The sequence below is a fragment of the Chenopodium album genome, chromosome 10 (genome assembly GCF_948465745.1).
Source record: "Chenopodium album chromosome 10, dcCheAlbu1.1, whole genome shotgun sequence".
Taxonomy (NCBI): domain Eukaryota; kingdom Viridiplantae; phylum Streptophyta; class Magnoliopsida; order Caryophyllales; family Amaranthaceae; genus Chenopodium; species Chenopodium album.
In genome coordinates, this window is record NC_137843.1 from 22,362,636 (window position 1) to 22,381,017 (window position 18,382).

General features: G+C 38.2%; 2 protein-coding genes across 2 annotated transcripts; one reads left to right on the plus strand and one right to left on the minus strand.

The window, feature by feature from the left end:
- The first annotated feature begins 460 nt into the window (after positions 1–460).
- Positions 461–1,648, plus strand: LOC145565050 (uncharacterized). The gene has a single exon (XM_081625162.1). The coding sequence runs from the start codon at positions 461–463 to the stop codon at positions 1,646–1,648; it is 1,188 nt and encodes a 395-aa protein (XP_081481288.1).
- A 9,752-nt stretch (positions 1,649–11,400) lies between these two features.
- On the minus strand, positions 11,401–11,781 carry LOC145565051 (uncharacterized). The gene has a single exon (XM_081625163.1). It carries the CDS (start codon positions 11,779–11,781, stop codon positions 11,401–11,403), a length of 381 nt encoding a protein of 126 aa, XP_081481289.1.
- Positions 11,782–18,382: the final 6,601 nt, after the last annotated feature.

Sequence of the window (18,382 nt, forward strand, 5' to 3'; positions counted from 1 at the left end):
TTTCTGATATGTTCCGAGTCCTCTGCATTAGTTTATATATGTTTCTGATTTGGAAAATATTATGGAAGAATATTCTAGTTAATATCCTACATTTTATGCATTTTTAGTTCACTTCATCTATGATCTGAATTAGATATTCTGATTTCAAAATAAAGCCACTAATTTTGATTATTATTATACACTGAGGATACAAATATATCTAATATATATTGTTGAATAATGAAAGGTATCAATTTCTTTCCGACTTTTGAATTGATCATGTACATGAAGGACTCTTAGGTACTTTGTTTGTTGCTGGTTTTGATAATTAAATGTTTCTGTCAGTTCCTGGTTAAGGTTTCTGTCAGTTTCTGATAAAGAAAGGTTTCTGTCAGTGACTCTCTTAATTCATAGTGAATTGATCAAATGTTTTTATTCTAAAAATTAAGTAAAATAACCCTCTTAATTCTTACCCTTAGGTATGGATAGTGGAACTAAAGAGTGGTGGATGTTTGCCAAATGGAGTGAATATGAACGAGGAGTAGATGAATATGTACAAAAGGCTTTTGCTTCTATGTCTCAAGGAAATCAAATTTGTTGTCCTTGTGAAAGTTGTCATTATCGTTTTTGGCGTCATGAAGGTGTTGTGAGAGATCACCTTATTTGTAATGGTTTTGTTCCACGAACGGATAAGTTATCAGAGTTAGGGATCGACTTTGAAAGGGAACAAACTGTTTTGGATAATGAAGAAGGGTCAACCCCAAATGATTTTAATGATGACATAGTAGAATTGTTGCATGATGCACGTGACGCTTTTAGAAAGGGGCCAAATGACGAGGCAAAAAAGTTTTTTAAGTTAGTTGAAGAGGTCCATGAAGAATTGTTCCCTGGTTGTAAAAATCATTCAAAATTTTCCTTCATGATCCGACTTTTTATTTTGAAGTGTGATTATAAGATAACTAATGTTGCTTTTGGAGATATATTGGAGTTTATAAGGGATGTATTACCTGATGCAAAACTGCCAGCTTCTTTTAATGAAGCAAAAAGTGTTCTGAAAGTGTTGGGGTTGGATTACACTAAGATAGATGCATGCCCAAATGATTGCATGATATATTGGGAAGAGCATGAAAATGCAACAAGCTGCCATGTTTGTGAGACGCCAAGATGGAAATCAAATGACACAGTGAATGACATACAAAATGATAATGGAAAAACCTATAGGATTCCTCAAAAGATTCTTAGGTACTTTCCAATCAAGAAAAGGCTGATGGGAGTGACTTGGCATGTTGATGGGAGTGAAAATGATCATCTTTTACATCATCCTGTTGATGGTCAAGCTTGGAAGGAATTTGATTCTTTATACCCAAAGTTTGCTGATGACCCACACAATGTGAGGCTTGGGTTAGCCACATATGGATTTAGCCCTTTCAATTTAATGAGCATTGTCCATAGTACATGGCCAGTTATGTTGATTTATTATAACTTGCCTCCTTGGATGATTATGAAGCCTGAGTTTTTGATGCTAGCCTTACTAATTCCCGGCCCGTCTTCCCCTGGCAATGACATTGACATATATTTGCAGCCAATTATCAAGGATTTGAAGGATTTGTGGGAGTTTGGGTTGGAAACTTATGATGCTTCGACTAATCAAAGGTTGACATGCATGTAGCATTGATGACTACGGTGAGTGATTTTCCGGGTTATGCAATGTTATCTGGGTGGAGCACAAAAGGATACTTGGCATGCCTTGAATGTCATTATGAAACAGATTCCGAGTGGTTTCCTTGTAGTGGTAAGACTGTGTATAGGGCCAATCGTAAATTTTTAGATCCATCTCACCCTTGGCGTCATGATAAGAGAAATTTTGACGGAAAACTTGAGGAAAGATGTCAACCTATTCCATTGAATGGAATTGATATTGAGAATATGTTGCGTGATTTTCCAAATGCATTTGGAAAGAAGCAAAAGAAACCAAGGCGTGATGTGGATGATCCAAATCAGTGGAGAAAGATACCCATATTTTTTGAGTTACCATATTGAAAGCATTGCTCTAATCGCCATAATCTTGATGTAATGCATATTGAGAAAAATTTCTTTGATAATATCATTGGGACATTATCAGACATTTCTCTAAAGACCAAGGATAATGTGAGTGCTCGTCGAGATTTGGTAGAACTTAATTTGATGCCAGAGCTTCAACCAATAGAATTGGAAGATGGTAGTGAAGAATTTCCAAGATCTCGCTTTTGGATGTCATTGGAGCAAAAGCGTAAGTTCTGCCAGGTTATAAAAAATGCTAAGCTCCCTCAAGGTTATGCTTCCAACCTTAGTCGTTGTGTGCAAGTTGGAGAAAGGAAAATGGCAGGCTACAAAAGTCATGATGCTCATTTTATGATGAATTATCTTCTTCCAATTGCTGTGAAGACATCATTACCCAAAGATGTTGCTAGTCCTTTGATAAGACTTTCTGCTTTTTTCAAAGGTATATGGAGTAAAACTATTGATCCTCGAGATCTTAATAAATTGCAATCTGAGATAGTTGAAACTCTATGCCTACTTGAGAGGATTTTTCCACCTGCTTTTTTTGATATAATGGAACATTTACCCATACACTTGGTAGACCAAATTAAGTTGGGTGGACCTATGAGTTCAAGGTGTATGTATGGAATTAAGAGGAATCTTCATGAAATGAAACAAGATGTTCGAAACAAGGCTCGCCTAGAAGGCTCAATGGCAGATGGATACCAAGCTAAAGAATGTGTTGCTTTCATAGCTAGATTTTTGAAGCGATCAAGCAAAGCCACACCTGAAGTTAATGAGTGTGGTACCTCAAAATCATTTTTCCCTAAGGTAGGACATCCTATCAAAGGAAAAGGAAGGACCTCAAAGAAAAAAAATCGTGGAAACATAATTGATCGCGATACATGGGCACAAGCGCATCGTTATGTCTTGTTCAATTGTCATTGTGAGGAAGTTGAGAAATATATAAGGTAAGATTTGTAACCAAAATTTAGGTTTATTAATATTTTTTTTTAAATGTCTTTATTCTAACTCTAGTGCGTTAGTAAGATAAATATTTTATTTTTACAGTGAGCACAAGATTTGTGTAAGTGCTAAAAGGAAAAGAAAATGGAATAGTGCTCAAGACCATAGCAAGGATTTCATGGATTGGTTTAGGGAGAAAGTTGATTTGATTCTTAAAGATGGCCATGAGAATATCCCAGACCATATTTTGTGGTTATCAAAAGGTCCCTCTCACGTTGCCAAAAAGTACACAGGATACTCGGTTAACGGCTATAGATTTCATACCATGAAGCGAGATGCAAACTGCGTAACTCAAAATAGTGGCGTCACTCTAACAGCCATTACACATAGTTTTGCAAGCTCCAAAGATCAAAATCCTGTTGTGGGAAATGTTAATTATTATGGTTCAATAACTGAAATCATTGAGATATCCTATCATGGTCATTTCAGCGTTGTCTTATTTAGATGTCAATGGTTTCACTCATAGAAGGATGATGATGAGCTTATTACGGTTAATATGAATAAGACCGTTTCTAAAGAAGAACCTTTTATCTTAGCAACTCAAGCACATCAAGTGTTTTATGTAGAAGATTTGAATAGAGAAGGTTGACATTATGCTATTCAAGTCCCTCCTAGAGAGTTTTCAGATGGTATTGACATACATTATTTTAATACTTCACTAAATGTTATTTTACATACATAATTAACATACTTCAATTTTTTTTACATTGCAATTTATTTCAGTTTATTATATTTTACATTGCAATTTATTTCAGTTTATTATATTTACATACATAATTAACATACTTCCATTTTTTTTCCAGATGAAACGGAGTAGACCCAAAGTTCCTGCTTCCCAAAGTCAACTTACAGAATATGAGTTGCAACGGCTTCAAAAATTGAAATTCAATGCAGAGAGAATGGAAGCCCAAGGATCAGCATTTGTAGCTAATAAGATACTTGAAGAAAAAACAAAAGCCTTAATTTGTTCAAGTGCAAGGCAGAATAGTATACCAGAAAATGAAGATGATGACTCTATGTCAGAATATGATGGTGAAAATGAGGTTGAAACTGATGACATTATGGAAGCTGACAATGTCACTTCTGCAAAAAAGAAAAGCTAGTAAGCAGGTGTTCACTTCTATTTTGTCATTTATACACACTGTTTTATATTGTTTTTTACGGTTTACATGCAATTAGTAATGCTATAATTGCCTTTTGTTTTATAGGTTTCAAAGCAGGTAAAGAAATCATCATTTTGCCCTAAAACTATGGCTGATGTTGTGGAAGTGAATAGCCGTAAGAAGCATGCAGTTGATGAAGTTCAGAACATTCACTCAATTGAGGTTGCTAGTGTTAAAGATCAACGCATCCAAAAGAAGCAGCAAGTTATCTTAGAAAAGAAGGGAACAAAACGAGCGTTCTGCTCTCCTGGTTCTATGTCAGCGTACCTTGAGTTCCGGAAAAGGCAAAAAGAAAATAATGACGGGTTTGTATCAAGTAATCAGTCTTTGAATAATTCTCTTACAAGAAAAGCAAGGAATAATGGCGCTGCATTTAATGAGAATAACAATGATGATGCGGATGCACTAAGTGAGAATGATGAAGCGGATGCACTAAATGAAAATGATGATGATGTTGTTAATGAATATGAGGGTGTTTAAGAATTACAAGATGAAGTTCTATTTCATTTTGGAAGCGAAGGAATGCAAGGTATTTGCAATCATTTTACGTAGTATTATTTATTTCAGCTTTTGTTAACATGTTAAAGTCTAGTGAATTGTTTTTCTCTTATTATATCTGGATTTGTTTACTAAATGGGCTTAAATTTATTTCAAGATTTATGAAATATTGGAGTACATTGTGAGTTGGATTCTGCCACTAGCTAGCCTAGTAATTAGCTGACCATATCATGAGTCAGTATTCGGAATCGAGTTGGTGGAAATTTGTTTTGCTTTGTTGTTAAAGCTAATATGAGTCAGTAATTACCTTGTGCTTGTGCTTGTCTGCTGCACTTTAATGGTTATCTGCCTGACCTTGTAGTGGCCTCGGTATGTTGTTGTTGTTGGTCTGCTGCTGCTGTTTCTTCTGTCTTTTGCTATAAGTTAAAACGATAGGTGGAGGTTCTGGGTTCATTGCAGAGAAAAGGGAAAAACATTGCTACATATGTGGGTTAATACAAACTGCACAGGAAATATCTTATTTTCTCTGTGATTTTGTTATTAATGTTAGTTGAAATAACTTTGCTTGTCTGCACAAGAAAGTATTTGTTCTGATCTCATGAATAAGATAGTGAAATTTAATAATTGACTGTTCTAGTAAAATTTAGATTTTGTGATGCAAAGATATCTAGAATTCTAGTAAGCTAACATTTAGATTTTGTGATGCAAAGATATTTAGAATTCTAGATATCCTTTTCAAATATGTCCAAACTATCTGTCAAATGCGGAAAAAGTTTTAAATCCAGAAAATTTACCATTGTTTTTTGGTGAGAATGAGGACTTAAAACCTGCTACTTATACTTGAAATAACTCTTTTCATGTCTAGCCATGCAATTACTGACTATTTTCTTGTCTCGCCACACAAATTCTGTCCAAGAACCTCCTGATTCAGAACCTGAAAAAGCTCATAAAAGAAAAAGGCATCAAGGTCCAACAATGCTACCCAAGGTTCATGCACGAACAAGAGACGAGCGTGAAGTTATTGTTTTAAACTCACTGGGCCAAACAATTGGACCTACACGAGAAATTGTTCAGGAGTTCAAGCAATTCTTAGGTACTGTGGCAAGGGATTCTGAACTTGCACCACTAAATTATATTAAGTTTCCATGTCTACCCACACTTGACAAAATGTGGGAGTATGTCCAAGTATGTAGTTATATAATTCTTTTGCTTTAGTTTGTTTCATTTCATTTTAAAAAAATGCTTCATATTTTGTTACTAGACCATTAATTAATTATATATTCATGATTTGTTTAGGAAAAGTATATGGTTCCTGAAGCTGGAAGAGAATGGGTGATGCAGGCTATCAATGGAAGCTGGAAAGCTCATAAATGCTTGACTAAGAAGAACTACTTCTATACATATCCCACTGATGCTTTAAGATGGTTTCATAAGCCAGACACAATTTCAGAACCTCAATTTAGAGAGCTTTTGCAATATTGGCATTCTAAAGAGGCCGAGGTATTATGTATATGGTTTTGAACTGATTTGTGCAATATTTACATAGTTTCATGACCTAAATAGCCTATTTCAGTTTACTGTTTTTATGATTTACTTACGTGGTTCAAATTTTTAAATCTTGATTGTGTTATCGCATAGGAAATCAGTAAGATCAACAAAGACAATCGCCTAATTTTAGATGATATGCACACTATGGGCCGTAACACTTATGCAATTTTACGCCATGAGTTGGTAAAATAATTCATCTCATTTCTAGACAATTTTATTATCATTATAATCTTTATTTCACAATCATTACATGTACTACATGAGGCTTTCACCCCTGGCCTTTAATTATTTGTAATAACTTCTATTTTATGTATAATGTTTCACAGCAACAACAAGATCCTGATAAGCAAGAACCTTCTCAAGCAAGGGTCTATAAGGAGTCAAGAAAGAGAACAGAGGGAAGGACATACCTTACCAACCATGAAAAAATAGCAGAGAATATTGTGAGTTAACATGTTAGATTTATGTTATATTTATTTAGTTTTGATAAATAATAAGCAGGTGGCTTTATTTTCCTAATATAGGCTAAAATGGATGCTTTGGAGTCTTCCCAACATGAAGATGGTAGTAACTCTAAGGACCCTTACTCCGAAGTCATTTCAGAACCTAAGCACAAAAGCCGTGTACGCCTACAAGGAAAAGGTGTGACAAAGTCAGATTTGAAGAAAAAGGAAAACAAGTCAGATTTCATATTCCCGGCGAAAATCTTAGAAAATATGCAAGCTCAATTAGTACAACAACTTGCACCAAGTGTAACAACTGCAATTTTGACTCAACTTCGGGATGCTAACCCCAGGATCAATCTTGTCATTCCTGATTTTGCAATTCCATCGGCTCCAAAGGATGCATCTAGTGCGCCACATCTTCTCGTTGACCAAAATGGGCAATCTTCTAAATCTGGAGCCACAATCAATCAAGTAACATATATTATTTTCTACTGATTCTGTCTAGCTTTAATTTGCTGCTGCTTTTTATTTGAAATGGACTGGCTTTTAACCTGGATCAATCACAAAAAACACACACACACAAGGATATGGCAGAATGCATGCTTGATTTTATTAAATAAAGGTTCCAGGCAGCAATACAAAAGATAGCAGTTCACAAGATAGCTTTTGGCTATCACTCTCTTCATGTAATTTGTCTTCTAGTTCATTTAATTTTCTGCTTTGTATTTTTTCTCCAAAATGTTGAGTTGACTCTCGGTGTTGATCCCTGAAACTTCCTTTAATTGGTGTCCTGTTTTCTCCTCGGATGGAGGTCTGACCCTATTCTTGAAAAACTAATTAACTGACCATCTGATGAGTAAGTATTCGGAATATTCTTCACTGGAAATTTGTTTTTCTTTGTTGTTTCTGAGGATATGTTTGTCTTCTATTTATAGAGGTTTGAAAAGCACTCGAAACGTGTTAGAGCCCTCTTTCACGTATCTTTAAAATTTAGGCTTGTAAGTAATTACATTAATAAATAGAACTTTCTGGTATGTATAGAAGAGCTGTTTACGTCAATTGGAATAGTTGCTTTTTCTTTTTAACTCATATGTCTTCAGAATTCTGTTTGGAAGTGAGAAGAACATTAAGTATAAAGACTTGAGAGGTCATGTGTGTCCTGTGCAGATTAGACTTTAGTCCTACTTTTGGGAAATTGATCTTCAAACTTGAGAGGTCATGTGTTTCCTATGGATAACAGAGACTCGATTAAGTATCCATATATATAATGATGAAATTTCTTTTGTGAAGCTGAAACAAAAATTTAGTTGGATAACTACTGATATTTCTTGTAGGTAACACTGATGGTTAATGAGTCATTATAAACTTAGAAATGGCCATTGGTGGTTGTACGGTCAGCTCTTGATTCATCATACATCACTTTCTTATAATATGTCAAAAGCAATAGTTAGTTATGGTATACTACAATTGTTTTACTAATGAAGATCACATTGGCAAAGTATTTTTTCCAACAACTGAGGCAGCTCCTGCCTTTTCTAGTTCATTCCCTCACCTATTTGCTGGCCAAGATAATGTTCGGTGTTTGATTCCTTGTGCAATTGACCAGGTTGATTTTTTTTACCTGGTCTTATCATAATTTTTCTTTTTTATTTTTATAATTTTGACTAATCGTTCAGTCTGCTTTTACTAGTTTGCTTGTTTTGATTGGTTGCTTACATTGATTTGCATTGGGCCTCAAATCTTGTAATTTTTGTCTTGTTGAGCATTGACTGAAATTCCAGCATGATGTTAGATTTAAGCTGGATTTATGATCAGGTCATGATGGGTTTTAAATTATTTTTTTTGAAAGATGATGGCTTTGAACTTAGGGTTAGGACATTTTGGCAATTTCATCAGTGTTATCCTCTTCTGAATTTTCCACCCTTTTGCTTTTTCTTATTGAATAGGTGTGTGTGTGTGTGTGGAGAGTGAGAGTGAGAGTGAGTGAATGCCTGGGCCATTTTCCTGAGTGCTGAAGGATGTCAAGCCCAGGTCTTGATTTGCTTAGTGTTCGAACAGGGGTCAGGGGCACTGTACTGTTAACACCTTGGTGCAGAGGTGCGAGGTCCCTGGTATGTCTCTTAAATCAGACTTTGCTTTTCTAAGCTCCAGGCTAGAGAAAGGCCTCTCAAGATTGCTTTACTTTTATTAAGGTTTTCGTTCCAGTTCCTCTGTCATATGAAATACTACAATTGTTGTACTGTACTTTATGAGTTTCCTTGATTTAGTTCTATTATTTAGTTAAATTATTTTTTTATTATTTAGTTCTATTATTTAATTCTATTTTACGTGTAGGTGCATGACGAGCAAAATGGAGATGAAGTATAGTGACTAGACGACTAGTCATCTAACAAACTGTGCAAATATGTTGGCGACTCCTATTCTATTAAGTTCAAGTTTGTGAAGATTTAGAAAATTAGGCTTATATATATGTTGGAATTTATATTTTGGACGATTAAATCAATCATATAACTTTAGTTTATTAGTAGGGTGTAATACCGAAAACAAGCAAGTAATATTTTGTAATGTACGTATTTATTAGCATTATAATTATTATATATAAATTTAATGATTTTTTGTTTCTGTTGCTAGTGTATTTAGATTTGTAGTGACTAATTAGTGTTTTATAACTAATATAACACAACTAATATAACTAACTCATATATATTATATTACCGTTCCATTCTAAAAAATAAATAATAATAATAATAATAATACCGTTGCAGTAGATACGTACTCTATACAATGCTTCATCCGTTGCATTAGGTGCCAATTTCATCATAATTATTAGTTAGTAATCTATTGCCACGGATAAATTATGCCGTAGCATCAGGTATTAAGCTAACGCAACGGATCATAGATACCGTGGCATTAGACCTACTGCAACGCCAGCAGATGCCACGGTACATGGCCGTTGCAGTAGACCTGATGCCACGGATTTTGATGCCTAATGCAACGGAATTAGGGGTTGCAATAGGTCAAAAATGTAGTAGTTATAAACATAAGTACAAGTGAGAGATGAATGAATAATGGATTATGAATGGACGAATAACTCTGGGTTTTATAGAACTATGATAGAATTTTTCCCCAAGTAAAATCCCTAAAAATATGGAAGATAAATCTAAGATAATGAAAGTAGTTAGATAGAATCTATGAAATTCTATCTTTTGCCAAATCTTTTCCTAAATGATAGGATCTTCTTCTTATCAAATATATCTTCCTTCCAGGTGTAAATATTCAAGAATTATTTTCCAATTAACCAAATATCACGTTGCAATGAATCTGGACAATTCTCGGACTGCCAGTAAGTTCCTTTGCGTCTGTGTTAGTCTTCCAGTTCCTCCGAAGGAACTTAGCATATATTCATTTGCATTTGACATTGGCTCTTTTATTCTGTTCATCTTTTTATCATCCAAAATGGCTCAATAACCTATCAAAACACACAATGAAGAAATAAATCACAAAATACCAAAAACATAGATAAAAGTATTAAAATGCTAAAGGAACTAACCTAAAATCTGAGGAACATGACCATAAAGTAGTGTCATAAATGATACTCATCAATTCCCCCACACTTAGATCTTTGATTGTCCTCGAGCAAAGTACTTATAAAAGAAAAAGAGAATATAGTCTATATACCACCAGACCTCTCGTATAAGACATTCACTCATAAGTACTCAACAATAAATTAAAACACCTTTTTTTTTCATAATGACTCACAAGCTTATTTGTTAAATTAGTAAGCTATGCATACAACTTCCTCCCATACTCTAGCAATGTCAAAAACATATCACAGTAAACTTATATGCAATCTAGGTCCTCGAGTGCAAGTGTATTGGCCCATAGAATTAGGTTAGTCAAGTTGGACCATTATAGTCTTTCAGTTGATTCCTTGGTGCTTCCTCGTACAAGAGGCACTTACCTAAGTACATGAATCGTTCCTTTCATGTATGATTGCACTTGCCACCCATTGATCTCAAAGGAGTACTCGATACTTTGCTTTTTGCTAATGCTTTTGAGGCTATTTAATTTGCTTTTCCTTAGTTCCTTTATCTCAGAAACTGATAATCACTCTATTTTTTTTCTTTTCAATGGTTCAATTTCCTCACTTTTGGGATTACTAATCCAGTTTTCATTTTTTCTTTTGAACCATTATTCCCTCATTTCTTTAAGAAAGTCAAGTGATTCTCCAGTAACCAAGGGCAGTGAAAAGTCACCATAGGAAACACCAAGTACTAATTAGATGGATTAAATAAGCAAATGTCCTTCCCAACATCACCACATCTTAAGCCAACAAAGTAGTGTTCCAAATTGCTTAAAAGTCAAGTTTCAAAAACACTTTATTTGTCACAATTGCTAGAGACGAAAATCTTTTGTGCATAGCTTCAAAGACATCATTTTTTTTATCCTTATTTTTTTTAAATCAATTAGATTAGAATTTATTGTTTTTCCTTAGAGTTAGTCCTTCCCACAAGTTTAGAGGTGGTATCCTAATAAAATGCACATGTTTCTCCCCCCACACTTAAATTCTACATTGTCCCCAATCAACAAGAAATCATATAGGAGCAGTCATGATTTTATTAAGCAACTAAGAAAGCAATAAAAGATAGATAAAAGAAACATCCTTGGGTTGCCTCCCAAGCAGCGCCCTTGTTTTGTGTCCTAGGCTGGACAATTCCTGCTTAGTTTGGATTCACAAGTTCCAGTTCCTCCACGAGGAACACAAAAGCTCCTTCATAGTAAGGCTTCAATCTATGTCCATTGACTTTCAAAATCTTATTAGTTTCCAAGCTTCGAATCTCTACTGCACCATGAGGATAAACATTAGTAACAACAAAAGGACCCAACCATGTAGATTGTAACTTACCAGGGAACAATTTCAATTTGGATTGAAAAAGTAAAACTTTATCACCAACATAAAATGTTTTTCTAGTTAGCATCTTACAATGATACAACTTTGTTTTATCCTTGTAAATCTGAGCATTTTCATAAGATTCCAATCGAAGTTCCTCAAGTTCCTGTAGATGCAACTTTCTCTCAGTTCCTACTAGGTCATAGTCCATGTTACATTCTTTGATAGCCCAAAAAGATTTATGTTCAATTTCAACAGGAAGGTGAGAAGACTTACCAAATACCAAACAATATCGGGACATATCTTATGGGTGTTTTATAAGCAGTTCTATAGGCCCATAAAGCCTCATCAAGTCTTAGACTCCAATCCTTCCTATTAGGCCTCACTACCTTTTCGAAAATGGACTTAATCTCTCTATTCGACACTTCAACTTGTCCATTAGTTTGGGGATGATATGCAGTGGAAAGCTTATGGGTCACATGATACTTTGCCAACAAGTTCCCTAGGGTACTATTGGCGAAGTGTGTTCCTCTACCACTAATGATTGCTTTTGGAGTTCCATACCTATTAAGAGTTCGACTCTTGACAAAATTTACCATAGTTTATCATCAGTTTTAGTAGCTTTAGCTTCAACCCATTTAGACACATAATCCACAAGCACAAGAATGTAAACATAACCAAAGGAATGGGAAAAAGGACTTATGAAATCAATGCCCCATACATCAAATATTTCACAAACCACTATATTTTGCAAGGGCATTTGGTTCCTACCAGTTAAGTTCCATGTACGTTGGCATTGGTCACAATTCCTACAAAATAAATATGCATCCCTAACAAGGGTAGGCCAATATAGTCCACTTTCTAAGACTTTGTGTGCTGTTCTCCTAGGTCCAAAGTGTCCACCACATTCAAAAGTATGACAAAAACGTAACACAAATTCAAATTCATTATCATTCACACATCTCCTAATGCATTGATAAGAAAAAAAATTCCACAAATAAGGATTATCCCACAAATAATACTTAGCCTTTAATTTTATCTTTTCCTTTTGAGATCTTGTGAGTTCCGAAGGCAAGTTCCTTCCAACAAGGTAGTTCACAATATCAGCATACCAAGGAACCTCTGCAGAAACAACATATAAATATTCATCAGGAAAAGAGTCATTCAAAGGTAAAGTATGTTCCTTTTGGACCATACGACTCAAGTAGTCAGCTACTTGGTTCTCCACTCCCTTTTTGTCTTTGATTTGTAAATCAAATTCCTGTAACAATAAAACCCATCTAATCAATCTAGGTTTAGCAAATGATTTAACAAATAAATATTTTAGTGCGGCATGATCAGTATACACAACTACCTTAGTTCCTAATAGGTAGGAACAAAACTTCTCTAAAGCAAAAATAATAGCATAAAGTTCCTTTTCAGTAGTGGTATAATTTGATTGAGCATGATCAAGGGTATGAGAAGCATAAGAAAAAACAGTTGGAACTTTACCTTACCTTTGCTCTAATACCGCTCCAACATCAGTATCACTTGCATCACACATAATTTCAAATGGTAAATTCCAGTTAGGAGGTTGCAAAATAGGGGCCGACGTGAGTCGTTCCTTTAGTGTATCAAAAGATTCCTTACATGGATCATCAAAATTAAACACAACATCCTTGGCCAAAAGATTACACCAAGGAGTTGCAATTTTTGAAAAATCTTTAATAATTCTACGATAAAAACCAGCATGCCCTAAGAAAGATTTAACATCTGTAACACAAGTAGGGTATGGTAAGGAACTTATTGTTTTGGGTGTTTTTTGTCCCTTGGGAGAGTTACGTCACAAAATCTGGTCCGGCTCGAGCTGCACCTGCAAAAACACGGAGACTCCGGTTGTTAGAGCTCCGCCTCCGACGGTCAAGTTAGTAACTTGAAAAGGAATAAAGAGTGCGGAAATTTAGGTAGGTATCTGCTTGGATTACAAGCTCAGGTGTTCTCTGACAAGAGAGAATGTGTGTGTAATAAATGATTGTAGATGTCCCCAAAATGGGGGAATATCTCCCTATTTATAGGGTCGTTGGGAAATGTGCCCCTCCCTAGGTCACTCTGACCTAGGACTGGTGGGTTGCGCCACAAAGTGCGGATTCTTGGGAATTAGGCACTTGAAAACCGCAATTCTAATGAAGACTTGAGATTTCCACGTGTCAGCTGGTGAGTGGTCTTTGATGACCTGCCAGCCCTTGACACATGGAGCTCTCTCATTGGTCTAAGTGTCTAGGGTTTTTTTTACCCTAAACATTTGCCCCTCACAGGGGTGACGTGGCAGGCCACGTGGCGCTTGTGACACGTGTTCCCCCATAAGAGGTGAATAGTAAAAACGGCTAGTAATAAATTCGGGGTGTGACGGGGATGCCCCGTTTCACCCCTCTATAAATAGGATTTTACCCCCCCTCCTCCCCTCACTATTTCCATTTCATTGACTTTCTAGAGAGAGAAAGAGAGATTTTTAGGGAGAGATACTCTGATTCCGTCTGCGTCAGTTTTTTAAGATTTTCGTGTGCGTTCTTTGACAACACCCGGTCACCCGTCTGTAGCAGTTTTCAGAGTTTTTTAGAGCTAAAGTAAGGTAACTACTTGTACCTTCTTTCAGCTTTTCTTCCTTTCCGCCTGTATACATTCTTTTTTCCGTCTGTATACGCTCTTTGAAAATAAAAATGGACTCTCCATCCACACACTCGGCACTGCCTAGGACATTCAGCCGGTCTCCTGGTACGGCTGAATCTAGAACCGGGGGTGCCTTTTCTGATCAATCGGAACTGCTTTGCTCATCCCCGAATTCTGCCCTCTCTGTGTCTGTGCAGGACACAATGACCAGAGTTAAACAAACGGCTGTTAAGCCCAAACGGCGGCGCGCTAGGGAAGTGCCCACATATGAGGTAATTCGTGACGAGGACTATGATGGTCCGGATGAGCAAGAAAGTTCATCAGATGGTGCCCCATCTTCCCAAAGTAACGTGAGGGAGGTAGACGGTAAGGAAGCCGTCTCCTCTTAAGAGGCGGAAGAGGAGACAGGCGGCGAGGACGCCGCTAAGAGATCAAGGTCAGAGGCTTCTGGCTCTAGGCAAGATAATTTCGCGGCTGACTACCAGCACCCGGCCAAGACCTCTATTAACCCTGACCCGAATAATACAAGGATGCTTCCGGGTGATATAGCCTTGCTGAAGAGTGGCTTCAAAGCCTCTAAAGAGAAGTACCCCTTCAGAAAGGGATGGGATATAATTGTTCTGCCTGGGGACGCAGTTATGGCCTGGGGGGGGCGACATCAAAAATGCAGAAAACTACTTCGTCTGCTTCGAGGCGGTGATAGAAGCCGGCCTCCGGTTCCCCCTCCATACGGGGATAAGGAAAATCCTCAAAGGATATGATCTGGGCGTCTGGCAACTCACTCCCAACTCGTGGATGAATATACTGAGTTATATTGCCGCCTGCGAGCTCCAAGATATAGACCCCAGCTTCTCCGCCTTCGCTCATATGCACTACCTGAGCAAGGCCCCAGGCGGTCATGGGGCATGGTATACTCTTACCACTTTGCCCAAATACCAAATAACTTTGGACAAGGTGTCCAAATGGTCCGGGTGGAAGGAGAAGTTTTACTTGAGACACAACCGGACCTTGCACCGGTATAATAAAGAATCGGCTCTCCTGGGCAGAAAATGCGCCTTTCCAGTACTCTCCTCTAGAACCCGAGAGCAGATAATGGACCCGGGTTTCTTCGAAACCACAACTGAGCCCTTGGGGGATGGGACTCAGATTATTGTGCCAAAGAACTGGATCCCCCATCCGGACTTATTTAAGGATGAAGCCTTTTTATCCGCCTGCGGGTTAAGCACCATGTTTCCCAAGGGTAGATCCACTTTACATCCGGCAATTTTGCCATCTTTGTTTTTGTACTTTAACTTTTATTACTTTGACTAACTTTCCGTTTGCCCCTTGCAGCAGACGCCTTGAGAATGGTGGACCCGGAGAAGACCCCGGCGAAATCTGCTGTGCAACTGCGCAAGGAGCAGCTGCTTGCTAAAAAAGCAGCCGTTAAGGCCAAGAAAGGCGGGGTAAGACAGTCTGACCTTTCTTTCAATTTCCTTTTTAGGGGTTTTTGCAGGCTGTTAACTTTTTAATCTTTCCTTTGCAGGGCACCGTCAAAAGCATTCCTTGCTCCATCTCCAAGCTTATCAAAAGACCTGGAGACGAGCTGAACAAATCTCCGACTACTAAGGCCGCAAAAAAGAACCCTTCTCAATCAACCTCCTTGGCCAAGCCGGATCGTCCTACGACCGGCGGCAAATCACCCTCTGCTCTAAGGGCTTTGAGTGAGAGCTCAGGGCGCTCAGAGAAGAAAGCGCCGGATGCCTTTGAGGCATCGAAGAGTGGCGAGCCACTCAATGCTGCAGGTGGTGCTGCAGCGACTGGGGAGGGGGAAACCCCACTGCCTAAGCCCAAGGTAAGAACCATATTGAAATTCCTTGGCCACTTGACTTCTTGAGAGTCAAGACTATGGTCGACTCTTCCGGAGGATCGGTAAGCAGCCGACAACGGATGAATGCCAGCTATGCTACATCTCTCTCACCAAGTACTTCTTATGGTGCAGATGATTCTTCTGGGCCACCAGACCTCCCGGCATTTGCCAAGAGAATGGTGAGGACTCTCACCCAGTCTGAGAAGAATTCAGTGCCTGATCTATAGGTGGTGGATTTTGACCGGATAATGGGCCAGCTGGCGGAGGTAAGTTGTTCTCCAACTCAACACTTGTGTTTTTTTTTTTATTTTATTAAGTATAAAATTTTCGGCTGATCCTTTCTAGGTTATGCTGAGAGTGGACGGGCTCCGGGGCCCCTTCAGGCGGAAACAAGACGAGGTAAATGACGCCAAACGGAGGGCCACTCAAAACCTCAACTCTGCTGAATATGCTAATTATATGTCTAAATTAAAGAATAAAGCAGTAGAGTTACAATAGGAGGAGCTGATCCGGAATTTGACGGCTGCCAACGATGCTGCTACTAACCGGGCCAATGACCTTGAGCAACAATTGAAGAATGCTCAATCTAACCTCAAGGCATTGGAGGGGGCTAACCAGGAGAACGCCAAGCTCCGGGCAGATGTCACCCGGTTGGGGATCGTGCTGGTCACACTGAGGAACCAGCAAAGCGATGCCATTGCTAAGGAGCAGCACCGGCTGGTGGAGGAGAATGAGCGAGACAATGAGGCCCGCCTGAAGATAGCCTGGGGGCTCCTCTACCCGGAAATAGACTATGATGCCTACAAACTTCGGTATGATTACGCCACTGCGGTGTATGATGCCCAAGTTCTGGGGGAGGCAGCTCCGCCTCGTTTCAAGGCTTGGGCAACTGAGCTGGGGTACGAAGTCTTCGATGATGATGAGGAGGAGCCGGCGGAGGGCCAGGGAAACCAAGACAGCGAGCCTCAAGCGGTTGGAGATCAGTCAGGAATCCTCCTTGCCGGCCATGACCAGCCGGAGCAGCAGCAACCTCAGCATCCCTGAGTCAGCCACTTCGACTTCTACAGCAGTATGCCATTTATTTTCCTTTCCGGCTTGTAGGCCGAGTATTTTTGTACCTTTACCGACTATGGATTCGGGTAACATTAGTTTTTGTTTCTGCACCGGATGTGATTTCGGCTAACAATCTTTTTGGCCTTTGTGCCAGTTTTAATTTTATGAAGTATTCCGACTCAGTCGGTTTTTTATATTTGCGTTTGATTTTTGAATTTTCAGTTTTGCATGTATACTTGTTGTTTTTACCTAGCTTATCGAAAGCGTGCAGCAAATGGTGAACCCGACTGTTCTTGCCCCTGGGCGGCTGTGTGGTTGGTTTTAACTTGAATTGATTGATTGGCTTAGAAATGTCTGATTCTTTAAAGAGCATGATAAATTTGTAAGCCAATCAATCACAATAGTGATTGCCCCATCCCAAGTGCACAGCCGTCCAAACAACAGGCGTTCCAACCATCTACCCAGACGGTAAATGACTGTATGAGAAGGTTGCATAGCCATTACACAACTCTTTTTTCCCCCATGGGAAAGTCTGTGCAATTTTGGAATGACAAGCTTAAGTAAGAACTTCGGTCGTGTTAGTTTAGATGAACTACTACGAGAGGAGGTGTGAATAGTATTAGGTTCCAATCGCGGAACTTAAGCGGAAATTAAAACAAAACGCAAACGGAACTTAAAGTGCACAACAATTTTACGAGGAAACCATCCAGTGCCTAGCTGGAAGTAAAACCTTGGCCCTATAGGGACTTATAATCAACTTCCACTGTAATAGGCAACTCTCCTAGTACAACCTATTACACAGACCTTTGGTTTACAAGTTCCTCCACGGACACTTGCTAATTGATAAGAACCTATCCTATCAGACCTAAGACACACTCAGGTACCTTTTTCGACCCAAGACACACTCAGGTTCCTTTCTCGACCTAAGACACACTCAGGTTCTTTTTTCCACTGTGCACCCCAAGTCACACTCGAAGTGACTTACTACCACTCGAATTTTAGAGAATTCAAACTCTTACACTCAAACGTGAATTTAAGAGAATTCACAATCTCACCCCAAAACCAATTTTAACACAAAGACTCACTCTAACACATAAATGGAAAGCTACACATGAAACCCGAAACCAAAATGATAAAGCTTAAACCTTTGGCAAACTTACTCTTAAGAACTAAGTGGTTTTCACGCTTAAAACTCTCATTTTGCTTAGCTGAATTACTTCTATATTTATAAAGGCTCCTCAGCTAATAAAGTAAGGTTTTTCGT